Consider the following 22225-nt stretch of genomic DNA (forward strand, 5'->3'; position numbering starts at 1 on the left):
TGGTAGAGGAGGGAGATAGGGGACCTGCCAGAGCCTAGGGCCCAGCACAGGGGGCACAAGAGCAGCTAGCCTCTCCAACGGCCCACCAATTTCTTTCCTGCCTCGCAAGGCTGCACCTCTCAGGGGCCAAGACCCTACTGCATGACCTCCTAATGCATCTCACCCCAGGGCAGCCGGAATCCTCAATTGTCTCTGAGTCTGCTGCCCGCCATCTTGAATGACGCACCACGGAGAGTCAGGCCTTTGGCTCCACAACCACCAACTGGGTGCTGTCCGGTGTGTTTTCCTTGGCTTCCCTCGCTCCTCTGTATCGGGTCTGTCTAATCACCTTTACATGAGTGTTTAGGAGCTCGGGTAGCGACCATGAGTCAGCGGTAGCCTCTAGAGCTTGAATGGTACGATGCCAGCCATGCCACCCACAAGTAGGCTTTTTGAATTAGTTATTTTACGGCAGCCATATCACACGAGTTCTGACTGCCAAGACCGGTACCCTTTTCCATTCCACCCAAGGTGACGCTGATATTTCCTGGTGCATTAAAAAAATACATGGATTGCTCATCTTATCGCCTGATTTCTCTTCTTAATGCGGAAGCGAAAATTCTAGCGAAACTTCTAGCTAATAGATTAATGACCCATCTCCCGCTATTGATACACCCAGACCAATCGGTCTTCATGCCAAATAGAAACACTGCTCTAAATCTCAGGCTTTTACATGGGATCCTAGCTCGGGCCCCGTTATTATTGGAGCCAGCGGTGATCCTTTCACTAGATGCTAAGATGGCGTTCAACATGGTAGAGTGGGGACACCTCTTCGCAGTCCTATCGCTTATGGGATTTGGCCCTAAATATATAGCTTGGATATGCCTCCTATACGCCAATCCAATAGCTCGGATCACAGCTAACGGCCATATCTCTCACACGATCCAACTGACAAGGGGAACCCGTCAGGGCTGTCCCCTATCACCCTTGCTGTTTGCTCTGGTTCTGGAACCGCTGGCGACGCTGATTAGGTCAACTCCATTACTGAAAGGGATTAGCTGGCAGGAGGGATGGGAAGATCGTATATCGCTCTACGCAGATGATATGTTGGTGTATTTGACGGAGCCAGACAGGAGCATACCGGCACTCCTCGCACTCTGTGATGCCCACGGGAAAACGTCGGGCTACACTTTAAATTGGTCGAAATCTGTACTATACGTCCTGAAGGGACCGGAACCCTCACTGGCAGCGGACTGCCCGCTTCTGCGCACCACGGGCTCCTTTAAATACCTTGGCATACATATCACCGACAGTCCGACGGAATTCTTTGACAAAACCTGAAACCACCCCTGAAACATCTGCGCAGCGACGTGAAGCATTGGGCGTCTCTGCCCCTAACACTCCTCGGACGAGCAGCACTCTACAAAATGATGGCTCTCCCGAGGTTTCTGTACGAACTAGAGAACACCCCATACCCGGTCTCGCCACGATACTTTCAACAGGTAACAGCATTGGTATCCAATCTACTGTGGAATAACCGTCCGGCACGCATTGCACATGTTAAACTGAACAGAAGTTGGTACGGGGGAGGAATTGCACTACCCAACCTGCAAATGTACTACTGGGCAGCGCAGCTCAAAACTATTGACCAGTGGATTCATGCGCCTCAGGATGACCCGGCCTATAGGGCCGATAGGGCGCAATTAGGCACGGACAGCATGCTATCGGTGCTCTATAACAGAGGCCAGGCTACAAAATTGATAGGGCCCACGAAGCACACGGCCACGCTATGGCACACTGCGCAAGCGAAATTGGGTTGGAAGGGAACAATCACTAAGCTCACCCCGCTCTGGGACACCAAGGCACTAGGACAACTGAGGCGCAGCAAGGGGGTTGCTCAATGAGACAGCATCGGAATATCCACATTAGGGGACTTATGGGACTAGGGAACAGTGGTGCCGTTCGCCCTGCTCCAGCGACAATACAACTTAGGGCCGAACGAAACTTATAGGTACGTGCAGATCAGGCACGCATTGCTACAGGCAATACCGGCAGAAACCGACATTCCAGAATCCTCCACATTAGAAGACAGGCTGCTCACTGTTTACATGCAACACGGTGCTACCTCACTTACCTACCGAAAGCTGACCAATAACCTATCGGACCCTACACTGAAGTTACGAGAGAGATGGGTGGAAGAGTTGGGTGAAAAGGATGACACGGAATGGAATGAGGCACTAGCATCCCCAAGAGAGGTGTGAATTTCTGCCAAGTTCAGACTGGTACAGCTCAAAATCCTACATAGAATATACTACACTAGAACCACACTACACTAGCTGCAGAGGGCCCCGCATCCCTATTGTCTTCGTGGTTGTGGAGAGGAAGGGACGCTAATCCATACCCTCTGGGAATGCCCATTGATAGCTGAATACTGGCGACAGGTGATGCGCACTATTTCACAAACACTTAAGGTCTCCCTGCTACCAGAGCCACGTAAATGTATTTTGAATATGTGGGAGCCGAATGACTTATCCAGATATGGTCAGACGTTGGGCACATTGGGCATCATGGTGGCAAAGAGAGATATAGCACAGAAATGGGGTGCGCTGGAACTACCCACCTTAGCACAGTGGTGCAGGAACATGGATATGCCATTGATAACAGAACGAGCGGTGTACGTAACTAGGGCTTGCCCTCGTAAATGGAACAAAGTGTGGACGCCTTGGAATGTATATAGGGGGATATATGTGATCCATTGTCGGAAGATGATGTCACCAGTTCCGATGAAGAAGAAGAAGGGGATTAGGGCAGGTATTAAAGGTTGAAAACCTAAGACAATTGAGTAGAGATATGTCACACATGATGTGGTAATGTTAAACCTCGGTTGTGCATGACTGTATACTTACATCTTCACAGTACTATTGTCGTATTGACTGTCAACGTGTATGTTTGTTACACTGGAAAATAATAAAAATTGTTTAAAAAAAAAAAAACAACACGTGCCATTCCATTACCCCTGTGAACCATGATCACTGTAGTGCGGGGTAGCACAAATATTACATTTACTGCTTTGTATTATGCTCTTATGTCCGCCAAAATTCTGCCATCCTTTCGAAATAGGAAAACATAATCACAACACAATAAAAAGAAAACAAACAGGTAGGTGAGAGTAGGATAGGGAAAGGAAGACCAAAATGTGTTAAATACCACACACAGCACAGTGGTTGCCGGCTGGGGCCATGGGCACTCATTTTAGGGGACCAGCACTTTTTTTCCTTTAACAGACTTTGGGCCAGAGCAAGAGAGAGAGAGAGACACACAAAGAGGGAAAGAAAGAGAAAGATGGAATAACGAGGACAAAGGGAGAAAGCAGGGATGTAAAAGAGTATGAAATAGTGAGATGAAAGGGGCAGGGAGTGCCTGGAGGTGGATTTGGTGGGTGAGGTGGAATCAAGACTACGCATCCTTGGTATTCGGCACCTCGACCTTCGATAGCGCTGGTACTTATTTTCTCACAAATTAAGCACTGATCGCGCTGATGTGTTCTCATATTGTTTATTAGTGAGAACACATTAATTGAAGCACTTTCGAAACATGGCAAAAGGTGCTATTAAGTTATGTCAGAAAGATGAATGCATATCCAACAACATTTCCAACCATTATGGCCATTTTATATAGTCACAATCTAAAGTAATACAAAGATCCCTGAATTGCACAAGCCCTCCTACAATACAAATAGCTTAACCAAATATCACTGATTCATCAAAGAGAGATTTAATGATTATTTGTGTAACCTATTAACATGTTAAAATATATTTGTTATGAGCAGTTCACGTGTGCTTTAAAGCAAACAGACAAGCTGATGATGACATAATGCCGGAAACAAATTGACCAATTTTATCACTGAGAACTGTTAATTTATGCTCTCATTTCTCGTCTTATATTTCATAAACTGTCCTATATATCAGAGCCATTACAGCTCTTCACACATATCTCCTGCACCACTATCTGCTTTATCCTATAAATGATGGTTTAATTTACAAGGTCCTTGCCTTAATCCAAATGGGTTCTTAATCTCCTCATCATTTTGAATCAGTTTTGAAAGCTGGGTGGGATACCAGCCCCTGCTGTCCACAGTCTATGGCCATGAGCGGCAGAGGTTGGACACAGGGCCTAATCTTCCATCAGGTAGGGCACCTAACCCTGCCATAAATAGAGGGAGTTACCCCATTTTATTATTATTTTTTTACATATTTATTTATTTTGGGTTTGCAAACCCAAAAGTTGTTGTGGCCACGGCACATTACTTTTTTTTAAATTAGTTTACTTGCCAAAAAGTATATATTTTTTTGTTGTGGTTTTTACAAACCCTGATGTTTCATTTTACAAACCCTAAAGGTGTGTTCATGGACATTACATCTGGTTTCATGAATGTAAGCATTGTTGGGTCCTTCTTAAGCTGCCCACATCCCTGCAGGGTTCATGAAGTCAGTCCAGGTCCACAAACCCAAGTGAGGGAGCAAAAAGAGTCCAAAAGTATTACTTAGGCTCATCAGAAGCAAAAGACTGTTCTGCAAACCTCATAGGCTCACTCAGAGTCCATGAACCCTGTGAGACAAAGTGTGATTCATTTAACTTTTTTTAAAACATATGGGTAGTCCCTTTGGAAGCCAGTACTTGAGCCGGGGTATAGAGAATGCTCCCTCTAGTCCCTTGTGGCTCTTCTCTTTTTCGTTTCGTTTTACAGGACAATGGGACTGAGCGCGTGTACTGCTATGGCATCAGCAACAGAACACTTTCTGTTGCAGCCAGCAAGCCTTTGGGTCTGGGGAACCAAAACGGACAAAGGGAGGAAAAAGTATGCTAGTACAATGGGAAGACTTTTAGTTTTTAAATGTGGGTCAATGGACAGTCCAAAAACCCTAATTTACATCAAACCCACACAAGGCACTCCTCTGACTAAAGTCTTTGTTTCCTGTCAAGGTAGGCATATTCAGTTCAGCAGTTTTCTGCTGTAGAACAAAGATTCTCATAGGAGTTGAAATAGAAAAAGCCCTTTTTTTATCCACAAATTATTTGCACCGTATGTCAGAACTGCACAAATCTAACATACCAAATCTGAATCAGATAAACAATATTTTATATTGTTTCATGCAGATTCGTCAAACAGCACCAAAGATATCAGCAAAAGGAAAAAACATTTAGATGGAAACTGACTTGACAGAGGAAAACAACTCTACTAATATGGAGGAAAACCATCCATTGTGACTGTACATCAGCGCACTGATTTTACACACAGTATCATGTTTCTGGTTAAATGCCTTTGCTTGACAAAACTGCATGGTATAAACAACTTATGCAGATCTGCATTTCGTAATGTACAATTTGTTCTACTGAGGAGACAGGGGATGCTTATACCTTCTTGAGGCTAATAAAAAAGAAATAATCTAAACATTGGAAAATGCAATGCTTTCTTGTTAATGTAACATCAATAGGAAATAGTTACCTGGATCTAAAGATCTTTCGATTGAGAACGATCCAAAGGTCCGTTTCTTGCGAGCCAGAGTAAGGTGTACTGTCTCTCCTGTTCTACGCAAGGCACTAACCACTTCTTGATTTGTTAAATCCTGAATGTCAACACCATCAACCTAACAAAAGTTTACAAAATATTAACTAACATAAAAAACAATTGTCAGTACAATCAAAGACAAAAGATAGCGAATACATCCGGAGCCATGGAATGACTTTTTAAATGGGACAAATAACACAGATGAAATCAAGATTGGTTGATTACCTAAACGAAATAGGCAAATTTTACAGAATTTTGTATTTTTAGCCCTAATGGGAGGGGGTATGCCCAGACGTGGGTTCCATGCACGCTATGCCACCGGATTCAAGCCAGCCTGGCTGATATGTGTTGATGCCCTAAAACCGATCCCAGGATGCTTGTTTCTGGTCCAGGGAGGACTTGGCTAGGCAGTTCAGGCTGGACTGTTCCCAAGGGGGTGGGGGGGGGGGGGGGGGAAGGGGGAAGGTCTAGGCTGATTTGGATATGGCTGGGTCCTAAATTGAATGGAATGGTGTGCAACAAAACTATGGATTAAACCCATATATGTGACTGGGGGTGAATGTTTGATTTGTTTAGCATTCTTTCCTAATCTGTGGCTTTTGAATAGATAGAGGCCGCATTTCTTCAATTTCCCTGGTAGATACACAGTCCAGAAGAATTACCATTTTTCATGAGCTCACCTAATCTGGTTGAAAATAAAGATGGCGTCCTTTGATATTTCAAAATTGAAGTTAAATGGACACAAACGGACACATATTTTAGTTCAGATTCTGGCATGTGTAGCAGGTAGAGCAGAATATATTGTGGATACATGCACAAAGGAAATATGTTGTAGTAAGCAACACAAATGCAGAAAGATTTCGTTTTAAAAGAATATGTTCTTGCCATAGAGTTTATTCTTCCTGCTTTTAAAATGTCCTGGCAATCAAGTGGAACATTGAGAAAGCCTAATTCTATGTCTGTCACAACGGTAGCGGCTAGGCAGTCAGGCGAAGCTACGATGAAGAACTTAACCAGTTATAAGAAGATGCGGATCTGTTCTGAACTGAATACGAGTGTCCACTCTCAGATCCCCGATATCTAAAATCAACTTGCATGGTTGTGTCTTGATTTTTCTTAACTAGGAGGGATGACAATTACTGGAGCAAAAGAGAAGGCAAAGATTCCTGGTCATGGAATAGAAAGAGGGCACAATATCTGCTGGCAAACCATTTGCAGTTTGTGTTAGAGAGGATAGTGGATTCGAGGGTCATTTGTGCCACATGTTGAAGACTGCTTAAAGATTTCTCATGCCCATTACACACAGAGGAAGCCATAGCTGTGTTTCACAAGGGCATTCGCCACCTCATTCTTCAGGCCCAGAGCATGCTCCATTGACAGTATGATGTTTTGATGAATTGCTCAGCGCTAGAGTATATGAGCACCTTGTGACAGCACTTTGGATTTTTATTAAGTCAAGTTTCATCATATAATGGAGGGTCATCGTTTATCCATTCTAATGGCTTTTAAAATAAGCCTTACAGCTCTCAGTTCCAGGAAACTAATGAGGAGTTTTATTCTTTCAAATACCACACCCTGCTGGACGAACGACACTGTAGCTGGGCTCTACAACCTTAGAGAGATGCATCTGTGGTGAGGTGAAATTGAGGTGCCGATGAATAAAGATCCTGACCTACGAAGAGTTTGTGAAGATCTAGTTGCTCCTGAAAGGGCACATTGTGGAACTGCAGCAGAGCAACAAGACATAATTTCCTGAATAGCTTTTAACTGTGCACTGACATTTGTGTTTGTTGATGGTTTGAACCAGGGCAATCACATCTTCTCTTCAATGTGTACGGTAGACTTTGAGGATAGCCATTCAGATGTAAGATCCCAGGAACAAAGCCGTTGAGTCTGTGGTGTTGGGGAGTTAGAGACGGTAGCGGCTAGGCAGTCAGGAGAAGCTTATGATGAAGAACTTAACCATTTATAAGAAGATGCAGATCTGTTCTGAACTGAATACGAGTGTCCACTGACAGATCCACAATATCTAAAATCAGCTTGCATGGTTGTGTCTTGATTTTTTTTTAACTTGGAGGGATGACAATTACTGGAGCAAAAGAGAAGGCAAAGACTCCTGATCATGGAATAGAAAGAGGGTGCAATATCTGCTGGCAAACCACTGGCAGTTTGTGTTAGGAGAGGATAGTGGATTCGAGGGTCATTTGTGCCAGATGTTAAAGACTGCTGAAAGATTTCTCATGCCCATTACACACAGAGGCAGCCAGAGCTGCGTTTCACAAGGGCATTCGACACCTCATTCTTTAGGCCCAGAGCATGCTCCATTGACAGTATGATGTTGTGATGAATTGCTCAGCGCTAGAGGTTATGAGCACCTTGCGACAGCACTGGGGATTTTTATTAAGTCATGTTTCATCATATAATGGAGGGTCATCATATTATCCATTCTGGTGGCTTTTAAAATAAGCCTAACAGCTCTCAGTTCCAGGAAACTGATGAGGAGTTTTTATTCTTCCGAAGACCACACCCAGTTGGACGAAGGACACGGTAGCTGTGCTCTATAACCTTAGATAGATGCATCTCTTGATGAGGTGAAATTGAGGTGCTGATGAATAAAGATCCTGACCTAAAAAGATTGTGTGAAGATCCAGTTGCTCCTGAAAGGGCACATTGGGGAACTGCAGCAGAGCAACATGGCTTTTAATTGTGCATTGACATCTGAGTTTGTATGCTGATGGTCTGAACCAGGGCTATCACATCATCTTTTCAATGTGTACTGTAGACTTTGGGGATAGCCATTCAGGTGTAAGATCACAAGAACAAAGATTGTTGAGTCTGTGGTGTTTGGGAGTTAGTGATTCTACCCTTTCCATAATGTCTAGCATAAGTAAGTACATTTTGGTGAACACTGGAGCATGATACTTAAAGAAGAAACAATGCTGCAATTAATAAACTAAAGCGTGATCCTAGGGATGAGATTCTTACCATCCTGTCCTCCTCATTAGAGATGTACTGCAGAGGGAAAGGATGCCACACTGTCTGCACTTCATGTTAGATTGTTAAATTCGTGCTCCCATTAGGTTGTGGTAATAGGCCATCAAGTAGTTCTGCTGAAGGTGTAGTTATTGTGAAACTGGCATAGGAGAAGGAGTGTTAAACCTACTTAGAAGAAATGAAATGGAAAATAAAAGAAATGAAAAAGAAATATATAAAGCGTGTTAAACCAGGAGATACTGAAGTGCTATATCGGAAACAGGGCTCAACCACAGCAGGCCTTTAAAGAATTACGCTGAAAAAAGCCAGGTTTTCAAGAAAGTTTTAAACAGAGTAAATTGATTGATAATAGAGTGTAAAGAGATTGGTAATATGGGTGCTCAGGGAATTCCAAACCTGGCAGCAGCAGTACTGGAGAAGGACCGGCTGCCCCATCTAGCTTTTCGAAATCTAGGAATACTGACTTTCTACCAGAGGAGGATCTGAGTGACCTGCCAGGGATAAACCAGTTAAACAGGGCTGAAAGATGTTTAGACCCTTTATGATGGAGGGCTCAGAAAACTAAGCAGATAGCCTTATAGAAGAAGAGCTTCCTAACATGGAGCAAATGCAGCGCCTTGATACCCTATCTGACAGACGCACGAATAGGGATATCAAGAATAATGCGCACATCCACATTTTGAATCACCTGCAGCTTATTCAATGAGGAGGCCCTGATATTTAAATAAAGGGCATTGCAGCAAAGTCTAGACGGAACACTTGAATGACCACTACATGGCGGAGTTTAACATTAATAAAAGGGAACATCTTCCTAAGAGTCTTAATGAGATAGAAATAGGTGCTAGTGGTATGATTGACCGGCAACTCAAAATTCAAAAGGGTATCAAAAACCACACCCAGATTTGTAGCCGATTTAACTGGAGTAGATAATGGGCCACATTCCTCTGGCCACCAATTGATTCTTGCTTCCCCAACACCAGTACCTCAGTTTTTTCCTTATTCAATTTGAGAAAACGTTCCTTCATCCAGATATTTATACCGGTCATGCAGAGATTTAATCTGTTGGCCACTAGGGGCAGGTTGTCCATGAAAAAATACTATAATCTGCATGTCGGCAGCATAAGAAAGCACTTGAAAGCACCAGGAACGTATGAATTTGACGAGTGGGGGAATTGAAAAGAATGGAGCTTAGTGAAGACCTCTGAGGGACCCTGAACAGGAGAATATAAGACTTAGCTTTAAAGTCACCACAAGTGACCACTTGCACCAGGTTGATGAGAAGGGAATGGAGGCGATGAAGAGCATTCCCCTAACACCTGCCTGATGAAGACACTGTACCAGGAGTGCAGGTGAGATGGTCACTGACAGATCTAGCAGTACAAAAGGGGGTGGTGATGGACGGAGCATCTGAACCAATCAAACACTCACACCCAGTCAAAAGATCTGGATTTAATCCATCACCGTTCTTTAGCCCACTCTGCCACCCCAGTTCAGACATGGCCATATGCAAATCAGTCTGACCCTGTGCCTCATGGGAACAGTCCAGCCCGAACTGCCAAGTCATGCCTTCCCTTGACCGGAAACAAGCTTCCTAGGACCGGTTTCTGGCATTTCAGCGGTCTTCAGCCAGGCTTGCTTGAAATCAGTGGCAAAGTGAGCAAGGGACTCACGTCGGAGCATACCCTGCCAACTTATTGCGAACAAAGCGGTACAAAGTTGTGCCGACGCTGCCCCTGTTTATTCATCATTTCCCCTCCATCTAACAAATGGGAGCAGCATTCATCTCTCCCATCTCTTCCCATGTCGCAGCATGCCTGCCCGCTGTCTCTTCCGGTCGTCGTCCTTCTCCTCTGAAAGCTCTAATTTCAAAGACCATTCACAGCAGCTCCCCAGGGACTATAAGACATTTTTTATCATATAATGTGAACTCGAGCAACCTGAAGGTGTTTGAGTGCTTTACATGAGTGCAAGTTACATTACACGTCAGATTAATTTTTGGGGGTATTTTTATAGAGTGCAAACCCGACTGACCCAAAGGTATTGAATCGCTTTTCAAAAGCGTAGTTACATTACACAAGGCCAGGTTAATTTTTTAGTTTTTAGGTGTAAAGATAGTAAGTGATTTCCCCTCTACCCTCACATGTCGCTGCATGCCTGCCCGCTGCCTCTTCCTGTCGTCCTCTTCCTCTCACAGCTCTAATTTCAAAGCAAATTCACAGCAGCTTCCCAGGGACTGTGAGACATTTTTAATATATAATTTGAACTTGAGCGATGCAAAGATGTTGGAGCGCTTTATATGATTGCTATTTACATTACTCAAGGTCAGATTAAATGTGGGGACATGTTTATAATGCTGAAACTCAACTGACCCGTATTTATTGAAGCTATTTACAAAAGTGCCAGTTGTATCACACAAGGTCAGGTTAATTTTTTTGCTTTTAGGTGCGTGGATATTAAGTGATGCCGACGCCGTCCCCGTATATTAATTATTTCCCCTCTACCTGGAAAGTGGGAGCATTTTTTTGTTGTTGCTATGTCCAGTGCTCCTATACCCAAGGGGGCTGGTTTCATAGGCTGTTCAATACTCTAGTGATGAAGTGGCAAACCGAATGTTATAGTGCTGTTGACTTGCATCGAGGCACTTATCTTTCTGTCTGTGTGTTAAAAAGCCTGGAACGTATCCATAAATGTTTCCTAAGGCAAGCATGTATTCCTAAATCAGAATGCATGTAGTAATTATATAGCTCTTCAATCTCTGGCCGCACAGCACCCAGGATAATGTGGGGCATGGATAAACTCTTACAAGGTCCCAAAGGCGAGACCTTTTGGCTATGCCAATGCTCGTTATAAAGTTAGTATTCACTGTCTGTAGAGAAACACTGAGCAAAACAACAATGGAATGTAATACAGACTAGACCACCTACCAGTTTTTTCTGAATCCTGTCATACGGCTTGTCCTCCACTTTGTAAAGTTTTAGAAAGTGGTTTCACCCTAGAAATAGTAAGATCTAGTTGTGTTTGCCCTATAAAAGTACTCGTGAAAACTTGGTTACAAACTGAATCGCAATTCAACTCAGAACCCCACACGAGACGCCAGATACATTAAGCGGAGAAGCCCACTGGGACTTTTTGACCTGTGTCTTGTAATTGAAGCACTGGATCGTAGACACGCACCACAGAGACCTCCATACAAGGAGCATCTGACCGTTTTCACGGATCGATGTTGGATGTGAATCCTTATAAATTAATAAATGAGGAAAGTAGCCGACCTCTAGAGGAATTGTGAATATCAACATATTTCGGCATTTCACCTATAGACGGAGAGCTGGGTTCTTTGTGTATTGGACCACTCCGAGTTACACGAATTAGAACTAGACAACACAGAGTTTGGAGCGCTAAATCATCTACGTTGCTCTTATCCTTAGTAAGGGGTGAATAATTGCACATGACCCTGCTTATAGGACAGAGAAAAAGATTAATTCTTGAAAAAGATGGAGTGATCATTGTTTTCCATCGAAACGCGTCAACGCACTTTCCTTGTACAACTCAAGATTCCAGTACTTTAGATGAGCACAGATTCAAGCATTGTGTTATATTAAGGGTGAAATTAGGACACTGAGTGTACCAATTGTATTGTACAACTTTTATGTCTTACATGTTTCTGTCCACTTCTTTGATTATGCGGGTCATAATCTATGGTATATGTATTTGAATTGTTTTTTCTTGAACCATTTGAGTGAATTGTTTTTATGATATTGTTAATTTTATTGTGTTGTTAATCTGATATCCAATTTGTTTTATATATCAAATAAAATAGATGTCTTTTTATATCTAGTGGTTATCTTATGATTGATAGATTATAGTGTCATACTGTTTGAGCTAGATCAAGGGGATCTACTTTGTTTAGGCGTTGAAACCTCATTTCCCTTGATCCATTTAAGGGGTACCTCTCATTTTGTGATATAGTCTTTCATAGATTCACATGCCTGAATCATTCCCCGTCGTTGGAGTGGGAGTCCCACGATACATAAAATAGCAATAATATGCCATAATATCACAGTAAAAACCAGTAATTCCCAACCAGGAAGTAAAGTAGCCCAAGCTACAGGAGAAAAAACTTCCACACTCATGACTATCCTAGTCATTTTGTATAGACCAAACTGCAGCCAATCAGGCGACTGCACCCACCAGAAGGTTCTCCCCAGAGGCTCAGGCTCTCAGATTTTCTCGCAAGGAGTGATGGTAAACCAATGTTGCCTAAGAGCCTCTGAGGGGAGGTGGGCGGGTTGCATGTGAATCTATGAAAGACACCAATACTGGAGAACCACAGATTACAGGTAAGTAACTATTGTTCTAATCCAGTATTAGGGGTGTCTTTCATATATTCACATGCCTGAATCAGAGTAGATAGCAGTACATATCCGTGCCTGGCAGACGCTAATAGAGCTTAAGCTTGTCAATACGAGTAACACATAACCATGCAATAAGTAAATAATACAGTTTTAATGGCATGATAAAATGCAATTACTTGAGCATATGCACAATAAAAAACATAACAAGCGTCTGACAGCAGTAATAGGAGGTGGGAATAGAGGCTCACCTTAGTTGAAAAGATTGCGTAGAACTGCTCAACCAACTGAAGCATCGGTCTCACTGGCCGCATCCAAACAGTAGTGTTTGGTGAAAGTATGCCGACTGGCCCAGGTTGCCGCCCTGCAGATGTGCTGAAGAGGGACTCCAGCTAACAGGGCCGTTGAAGAAGACACTACACTCGTAGAATGCGCTCTAGGAGCTGCTTGCGGAGGTCTTCCTGATTGTGCATGGCAAAAAGCGATGGTTGCAGAAATCCATCTTGCAATTGTTTGCTTAGAAACTGCTTGGCCCTTACGAATTGCACCATAAGTGATAAACAGTTGATCAGATTTGCGTAAAGTAGATGTTCTTTGCCAATAGAACTCTAGACATCTCTTAATGTCCAGAGTATGCAATGCCCTTTCTGCAGGTGATTGTGGATTAGGAAAGAATGTCTTTAAAATAACAGGTTCTTTTAGATGGAAATCCGAAGGCACTTTGTGTATGAATTTCGGATTAGTGCGGAGCACCACAGAGTCATTTGTGAATTGTAAGAAAGGATGATGAACCGTAAAAGCCTGGATGTCACTGACTCTTCTAGAGGAAGTCAAAGCCAAAAAAAGTGACACTTTCCACATAAGGAATTTCAAATTGGGTCTGTGGATAGGTTCAAAGGGATGGCGCATAAGTTGCGCTAGCACTACATTGAGATGCCACGATGGGGGTGGACGACGTACTGGAGAGAACATTCTGAAAAGGCCCTTAAAGAATTGTTGTATAACTCTTGACGAGTAAAGAGAAGTGGTCCCATCTTGTCGGTATCTTGAAATCGCTGCCAGGAAAACTTTCAGGGTTGCATGAGACAATCCCGATCTTGCTAGATGTAAGAAAAAAGGCAAGATTTCCTCTGGACTAGCTGAAAAAGGATGGATTCCAGCCGAACGACACCAGATACAAAAACGTTTCCATTTGAGACTGTACGTCTTTATGGTAGCAGGCGCTCTTGCTTTGGGCAGAACTTCCTTGCAATCCGCGGGAATGTTTAGATGGGCGAACTCAAGGTACTCAGGCGCCAGGCCGCTAATCTCAGCGATGTCGGGTCCGGATGGTAAATCTGACCGTCCTGAATGGAAAGTAGGTCCGGAATTGGACTCAGTTGAATCGGTTCGCACTCCGATAGGAGAAGGAGCTCGGTGAACCAGTATTGGTGAGGCCATGTGGGAGCAATGAGAATCAGCCGACATGGCTCTTTCTTCATCTTCCTCAGGACTCTGGGAACCAGTGGTATTGGTGGAAAAGCGTAAGCATATATCAGAGACCAGTCTATCAAAAACGCATTCCCTGAGAGTCTTTGTGGGGATGCCAACTTGCAAAGAACCGGCATTTGCTGTTGTTCTTGGTAGCAATGAGGTCTAAATCTGGATGACACCACTGTCGGAAGATCCGATCTACCGTCTGCTGATGAAGCTCCCACTCGTGAGTAGAAATTGTTGTCCTGCTGAGAGTGACTGCAAGGAAGTTCTCTGTTCCAGGAACATGACCCGCCTGAAAATGTATCCTGTGTCATATTGCCCATGCCCACAGCTCCTGGGCTTCTTGAGACAACAGAGCTGATCTTGTTCCTCCCTGTTTGTTGACATAGTGCATGCTTGTGGTGTTGTCTGTGCGCACCAACACAGTGGCTCCTTGGATGATTGCGCGAAATGCTTTGAGCGCAAGGAAGATGGTTCTCAGCTCTAACAGATTGATGTGCCAACATCTTTGCAGAGGGCTCCATTTGCCGCTGATTGTCAGCTCTTGAAGATGAGCTTCCCAGCCTTCGAGGGATGTGTCCGTGGCGATCGTAAAGCTTGGCGCATCCTGAAGGAAAGTGCAGCCCTGTCGAAGATTCCGACTTTGTATCCACCAGAGAAGGGAACCCCGAATGCGAGGGGTAATCTTGATGAGATCCTCGAAGGAGCTGGAGACCTGCAGCCATTGTAAGCGGAGTTCCTCCTGAAGAGGCCTCATTCTGAGTCGGCAATTCGGTATCAATGGAATGCAAGACGATACCATCCCCAGAAAGGATTTGAACCGTCGGACTGAAACTGACTTTTTTGAAAGTAGATCCTGAGCCATGTTCTGTATCATGTTTTGTCTCTCGTCCGAGACGAAGGCTTGGAGCAGCTGGGTGTCTAAGGTTGCCCCCAGGAAAGCCCGTCTTTGTGACGGTACCAACTGGGATTTTCTGATGTTGATGGAGAGACCCAGAGACTGAAAGAGGGTTAGACATTGATGTACATGATTGTCTGCATCCTCGTAAGAACTGGCCTTGATAAGGCAGTTGTCTAAATATGGGAATATTTGTATCCCCTCCAGCCGGAGGTACGCCGCCACCGGGGCCAAAACCTTTGTAAACACTATGGGTGCCGAGCGCAGCCCAAAGGGAAGAACTCTGAATTGATAATCCCTGCCAGCCACTCTGAATCGCAGGAACTTTCTGTGGCGAGGTAAGATGGGGATGTGGAAATACGCGTCTTGGAGATCCAAGGTGGCCATGTAGTCTCCAGCTGCTAGAAGATGCAGTATTTCTTGTAGCGACAACATTCTGAACGTCAGCTTCTTTAGATATTTGTTTAGGGCACGGAGATCCAGAATCGGACGCCACTCTCCGGATTTCTTCTTTACCAGAAAAAATCTGGAGTAGAATCCTGTTCCCCTCAGAAATTGAGGAACCCTCTCGATTGCTCCTTTTTTCAACATTAAATTGATCTGGACAAAGAGCTCTCTTAGATGAGCTGGAGGTGGACCCTTCGGGGGGACGTTTGGAGGAAACTGTTCGAATTCTAGGGCATGGCCCTTGGCCACAATGTTCAGACCCACCTGTCCGATGTTATCGATGACCATTTTCAGTAAAATTTTGATATTTGTCCTCCAATTTTTACTTGAGAGTGGGGCAGTAGCGGTGGCAGGTGATAAAACTCATTGACGTTTGTCCTTTCCACGGTAGGCCGGTTTTCCCCTGTTCTGGGAATAATTATTTCTTCATTGGCCGTAGGACTGATAGCGCTGAGTTTGGTAGCGCTGATTTCCCTGCCTGTAGGAAGATTGTTGTGTATATCCACCTCTGTTAGAGGACGATCCACGTTCTCTCGCTCCTCGAAAGGGCGGTTTACGAAATTGCAGAGTGCCCAAGGATTTCGCTGTTTCTGTATCCTTTTTTATAGTTTGCAAGGCTTCTTCCACTTGCGGGCCAAACAGAAAATCTCCGTCATACGGCATATCTAATACCTTCGCTTGTACTTCTTGACGGAATGAAGTGGATCGTAGCCACCCCTGTCTACGCAAGACAGCAGCACCCGCCAATTACCTGAATCCAATTGAGGCAACATCAACCGCTGAGTCGATCATCTCAGCCGAGATTCTTTCCCCTTCCTGCAGGATTTTCAGCGCCTCAGCTTTCGAAGGCTCAGGAAGTAGATTTATGTATGGGGAAATATCCGACCACATCTGTCGGTCATATCTGCCCAGGATGGCCAAAGAATTAGCATCCCGAACCGTGGTAGCTGCCATCGTTGACACACGTTTACCAATGGCATCCAAGCGCCTGCCATCTCTATCCGGTGTGGCTGTAATTGGAGAAGAAGGATTCCTAGATCTCTTTTGGGCCGCTTGAACAATGACTGACTCCAGTTTTGGTTGTACTATAAGGCAAGCAGGAGATTTTGCAGGTGCCTTATATTTCTTATCGATCCGTGGCAGGATAGATTTCGCTTGCTTTCTTGGCTGTTCTTTAAAATCATACAGAAAGCATTCCTGCTCCGTATGTTCCATGTCTATATGGAAGCGCTTCATAGCCCGTTCCATAAGAAGGTGGAATCCACCCATGTCCACTGGTGGTGAATCAGAGGTAGCCAGAGGAGACGGAGAAGGAGTTTGTACTTGGTAATCATCCCACTCCGACATCACGGACTTGTCATCAACCTCTCCTTCCTCTCTTTCTTCTTCATCAGAAGAATGTTGTACGTCCAGATGGTTGGACGGTGTAGGAGGAGGAGACCTTGGAGGTCTGAAGTCTGGTAAAGGCGTTTCCACCGCAGGTGTAGGAGGCATAGAGCCTGTAGATTCTGATGGCGGAAAACGCCAGTAATAATCGTCCAGCATGCATTGAAGATTGGTAAGCAATGCAATTGGCACCTGAGCTGCAGGGACATTTGTTACCTGAGATGTCAGGTGAATGTTGATCGTCTTGGTCGTCCTCCTGATACTTTATGTTAAGCTCGGAAGGACTTGTCGTCGTTCCAAAGGTTTCTTCAATGACAGAATCCTCTTCACTGTCTTCAGAGTCAAGAAGCTTGTTTGGAACCTGCAGAGGTACCCTTTGCGGTGAAAAATGCAGAGGTGATAACTGCTCCAAGGTGGAACCACGTCTCTGGAGCAAAGGCGGTCTTGGCGTCGACAGAAGAGCCGTAGACGGCGACCACACCTGCAGAGTGGTACAAGGGGATTGCTACGGCGTCGACGGTGGGTCCACCAAAGGACTCGTAGACTTGGATTTGGGTCTAGACGACGACTAGGTCGTCGTTGACGGTGCAGAAATCGTCGTCGACAATGATGGTTCCGTTGACGGTGGTGTTTTCGTCGACGGTATTGGCTTCGTCGACAGTGTTATCTTCGTCGACGATGGTGCCTTCGTCGTCGACGGTGCCTTTGTCGACGGTGGCGTCTTCGTCGACGGTGTGGTACTCGTCGATGAGCCCGTCGACGGTAGTTTCTTCGTCGGCGGAAGAGCAAGCGTCGACGATGGCGTCGACGGGATTTTTTTCAGAGTAGCCGTCGACGGTGCGCCGACGATGGCAGAAGATGAAGACCCTGCCGTCAACGAGATAGGTCTAACAGTGACATAGACCATCGTCGGCGATGAAGACGCCATCGACATAATCATCTGTGGTTAAGGAGATGAAAAAGTTACCGTCGACGTGGATGTAGCGTCGACGGAGATCTTCGTCGACGAAGGAATCGACGACGGCGTTGTTGACGACAGAGGCTGAATCTGAGGTAAAATCTTCTCAGATGTCTGAGGTAACTTTTTGGTGGATCTTCTCGGGGGAGTAGATGGACCACCTTTCTCCTTAACAGGGGGAGTAGCCTTAGATGTGGAAGGCCTCTCACACCCCTTAGTTGGTAGTTGTTTCTTAGCAACTTTAGCCCCAGGAGAAGTCAACACCTCAGCAGCAGCTCTCTTCCTAGAAGCTGAAGTAGACCCAGAGGCAATACTGCCTACCTCAGAAGCAGGATAATCCGAATCCTTAAGCTTTTGTAGCCACAAAAGCAGGCGGCCCTCTCTGTCCCTGAGGGTCTTCTGAGGGAAGGTTCTACAGATCTTGCAGTCCTTTACTTGATGTTCAGGATAAAGGCAATAAATGCACTTTTTGTGGGGATCTTCTTTAAAAAGCCGGAGCTTATTACAAGAGTCACAAGGTCTGAATGAAGATTTCTTGGAAGACATCTTCAAAAACACTAGATTCCAGAAGGAAAATAGAGAAATACTGAGCAGAGCTCAGGGAGACTCTTCACACGACGTGCAGTAGAAAATCTGAGAGCCTGAGCCTCTGAGGAGAACCTTCTGGTGGGTGCTGTTGCCTGATTGGCTGCAGTTTGGTCTATACAAAATGACTAGGATAGTCATGAGTGTGGAAGTTTTTTCTCCAGTAGCTTGGGTTACTTTACTTCCTGGTTGGGAATTACTTGTTTTAACTATGATACTATGGCATATTATTGCTATTTTATGTACCGTGGGACTCCCACTCCAACGACGGGGAATGAATCAGACATGTGAATCCATGAAAGACACCCCTAATACTGGAGAACTAACTATGTGATTTTGTTGTGTCCTAAACTAATAAGCAGCTTTGAAATAATAAAATGCAGCATAAATGTGCTTTTGTTTACGTATTTTGTGGCAAAACATGGGATTAGGTGATTATATTACGCCTAAATGTTGCTTATCTGCTAGGTAACTACTAATAGGGAAAACCTTAGTAAGGGGTGAGGTAAACAGAAGGGTTAAAATTCTTAAATTAACGTTCGTTTGTGTTTGTTTCCATGATAGTTCCCATTCTGGCCTGTGAGGCCTAGCCAAAGATGGCTGACTTGTCGAACTGCGAATAAAAAAATTAACTGAGCATGTGCAAGCCCAAGTCCGAGTTCAAATGCGAGCTGCGTGTGCCTGGAGTGAATGCAGTTCAAGGACGACGTGGCCTGGAAGTGTAGATGGCTGCCAAAAAGGATGAGCACAATGGTTCTGAACGTGAGAAAGTTTGGTAAAGTTACCAACTGAGAACAGGACTAGGCCGGACGTGGCCCAAAACAGTGACCCATTTAAAATCTAGCTGACAGAAGCGGAATGAATATTGTAACGATGAGGTGATGCTCATCCACCCCGAATTGTCCAATCAGAACTCGAATTTATGCTGAAAGTTACTCTTTTAGATAGATAGAGCTAGTGAAAAAGGTATAAAAAGTGCTGGTTTTTGAGAGGAAAAAACCCCTTTTCGATATCCTCCCAAGATGCTGTCCATATGCTGATTTTTTCCTGAGATGTAAGACTTTGAATAATTTTCTTATTTCTTTAGAATGAGATCTGAACTTTAGGTGAGGTTATTAGTTAGGGAAGTTAGGAGAAAGGATGAATTTTGGGAACTATCTGTCTTTTGCTAAAATACTTGCATTTCTGAAATCTAAATAAATGTCTATTTCTGAATTTTCTAAATAAATGAAATTAACTGTTTTGAAATAAAATCCTTATTTTCCTTAAGCGTCATTTTCGAATAAAGAAATAAAGAAAGTGAATACAACTTTTAGACATGTTAAAATTTGCTTTTAATAAAAATTAGATAAAAGGAGAATTAAGCTGGTCTTGAGTTTTCCTACGCCTAATTTTTAACTAGCAGATCCGTCTACCACAGTGGCGGCGTGTCTAAATAAATGCTTTGTTAATGAAAACCATGGTAAAGTCATTTAAAACTGCAGGTGTAACTAGTATAAATATTCAGTTATAGTTTTAGACATCCCGCTATGATACAGCAGCTCTCCTTTGAATCTCACTGATCCATGAAGTAGGGTGTAAGTATTATGTGAGTGACTCGCGGTGTTATGGGCCCCACTGTCGAGTATATGTATGAATTTGTACTTCAGGGAAAGGTGTCATGGTTTTAGACATTATTTCCGAAGAACCGCTGCATCAGTAATTAGCTTGGTAGCAGAGCATTGGTTGCTATAGAATTAGCTAGGAATATGTATAAAGCGTTATATAAGGGTTTTTGATGTACAGAATTATAACTAACATCTGTTGAGTTCGTATTATGTTATATGTAGTCCTGAACAGGCTTCCGAGTATTGCGTGCAGCTGGTCACTCTGTCTGCAGGCAGAAGAAGTGTGGCAAGGAAGTCGCACATCGCATAGGTTTCAAAAAGTAGTATCGTCGTATACTGCGGTGGTATCGTCGTATATCACAAGTGGTGTTGCACACATCACTGGTTTAGGGACTTTCTGTCTGAAAGGAAAAATGTATCGCGAGGGCAGTCTATAAAATCTTGGCTTTCAAGTACAGGGATCATTGTGTATCCTGATATAAAACTTACTGCTGGGACAGTAATAGAGCTTAACCTGAGCTTGAGAGAAGGGTAAAGTAGAGGAAGTGGTGCTACTTTATTGGCGGGTGTAAAAATTCTGTGGTAGAGAAGAGGTAAGCCCTGTCTACTGGAAATACAGAATACTTGTGCGATTGAGAAAATTCTATCACTTTGTTTAGCGGAACAGATGAATGGAGTTGTTTTGTGTAAGTTACTAACCGATTCAGTTGAATATCTTGTAAATACGGCTTCTTGAAAAAACCTTGTAAAGGAGGGGTCAGTGGGCGCTGCAGAAGCCGAAGCGTTGGTGACGTCTAAAGTGTTGCGCTGGGATTGGTCCGCGTGACCAAAACAGGGCAAAGAGCCGATTGGTGCATCAGGAAAAGCAGCGAAACTATTGGTTTAGCACTAAAGAGACTTATCTTGTTCTAATTGGTACGCTAGTGTGAACCGCGCTGTGATAGGTTGGTGTTACGGAACAACAACAGGGAAGTACGCGATCTTTTGAAAGACAGGAAATTGACAGAAAAATTGATTACTATTATGAAGAGGAAAGGAAGAAACCTTCATGGTTTAAGAAATTGAAAAATGTGTTTGTAAAGGACAAGGCGATAGTCACAAGAGAGGGAAAATTACTTCCTCCGCCGAAAACGCCTGCTTCCTATATGTTGTCAAAATATGGTTACCATACGTGTGTGTGGCTAGAGAATTGGGTACGGTATACCGGAAATGATGGTGTGTTAGCTTACCTTGAAGGAGGATCTTTTGATGTGGCAGTTTTGAGAAATTTGAGATAAAAGATTATGAAACTTGACCCAAGACCTAGACCGACTCAGTTTGAAGCTTTAGTTGAATGGGAGGATGAGATGCATGAATTGGAAAGCAAAAGGTTGAAAGGACATATCAGACCAAGAGGTAGATTTCGTAGTCTATGGGGAGAGACACATGAGAGTAGAATGCGTAGATGGAGAAATGCTGACATGTGTGATGGCATGTATCCAGTCAGATTAGTGGATGGTTATGAAGGGCGGAAATGCACAGAAAAGAGGAAAAATATAGAAACAGGGAAAGAAGATTATGGTGAAAGTGAATCAGAGGATGCTGTGTTAGAAGAAATATTAAATAAGAGACCGCCACCATATCAACCAGGTTCTTTATGGACTACACCTAATGCTCCACCCGTAGATGAAAGGATTAATGAAACCCCACGACAATTTTCTAATTTCAGAGATGTACCAGAAAGAGTAGAAGTGAGATATAATCAGAGTACTTCAATAACAGAACCAAGACTTACCGGTCCTCCAAAGCAAATTAATGAGCGAGAAAGTGTAAATAGGGTAGAAAAACAAGTTGAAGAACAAGCAAGTACTGCTGAATATATACAAACTACAAATGCATTGACAGAAAAGATACAAAAACTTAAAAAAATATATAGAAGCAGTAACAGTCCCAGTAACGATAGGACCTGTAATTCCAGTGTTTGAAAACCAAAGAATA

The 22225-nt window shown here is 43.9% G+C and overlaps 1 protein-coding gene across 8 annotated transcripts in view; it reads right to left on the minus strand.

Moving 5' to 3' along the window:
- Positions 1-22225, minus strand: part of PATJ (PATJ crumbs cell polarity complex component) — a 1530963-nt gene that overhangs the window by 1267902 nt on the left and 240836 nt on the right. For all 8 annotated transcript variants that reach the window (XM_078669616.1, XM_078669595.1, XM_078669605.1 and 5 more), the window contains exon 11: positions 5486-5627. In XM_078669616.1, the coding sequence (XP_078525742.1) occupies positions 5486-5627 (142 nt within the window). The remainder of the gene's footprint in view (positions 1-5485; positions 5628-22225) is intronic.

The sequence above is a fragment of the Lissotriton helveticus genome, chromosome 1_2 (assembly GCF_964261635.1).
Source record: "Lissotriton helveticus chromosome 1_2, aLisHel1.1, whole genome shotgun sequence".
NCBI lineage: Eukaryota > Metazoa > Chordata > Amphibia > Caudata > Salamandridae > Lissotriton > Lissotriton helveticus.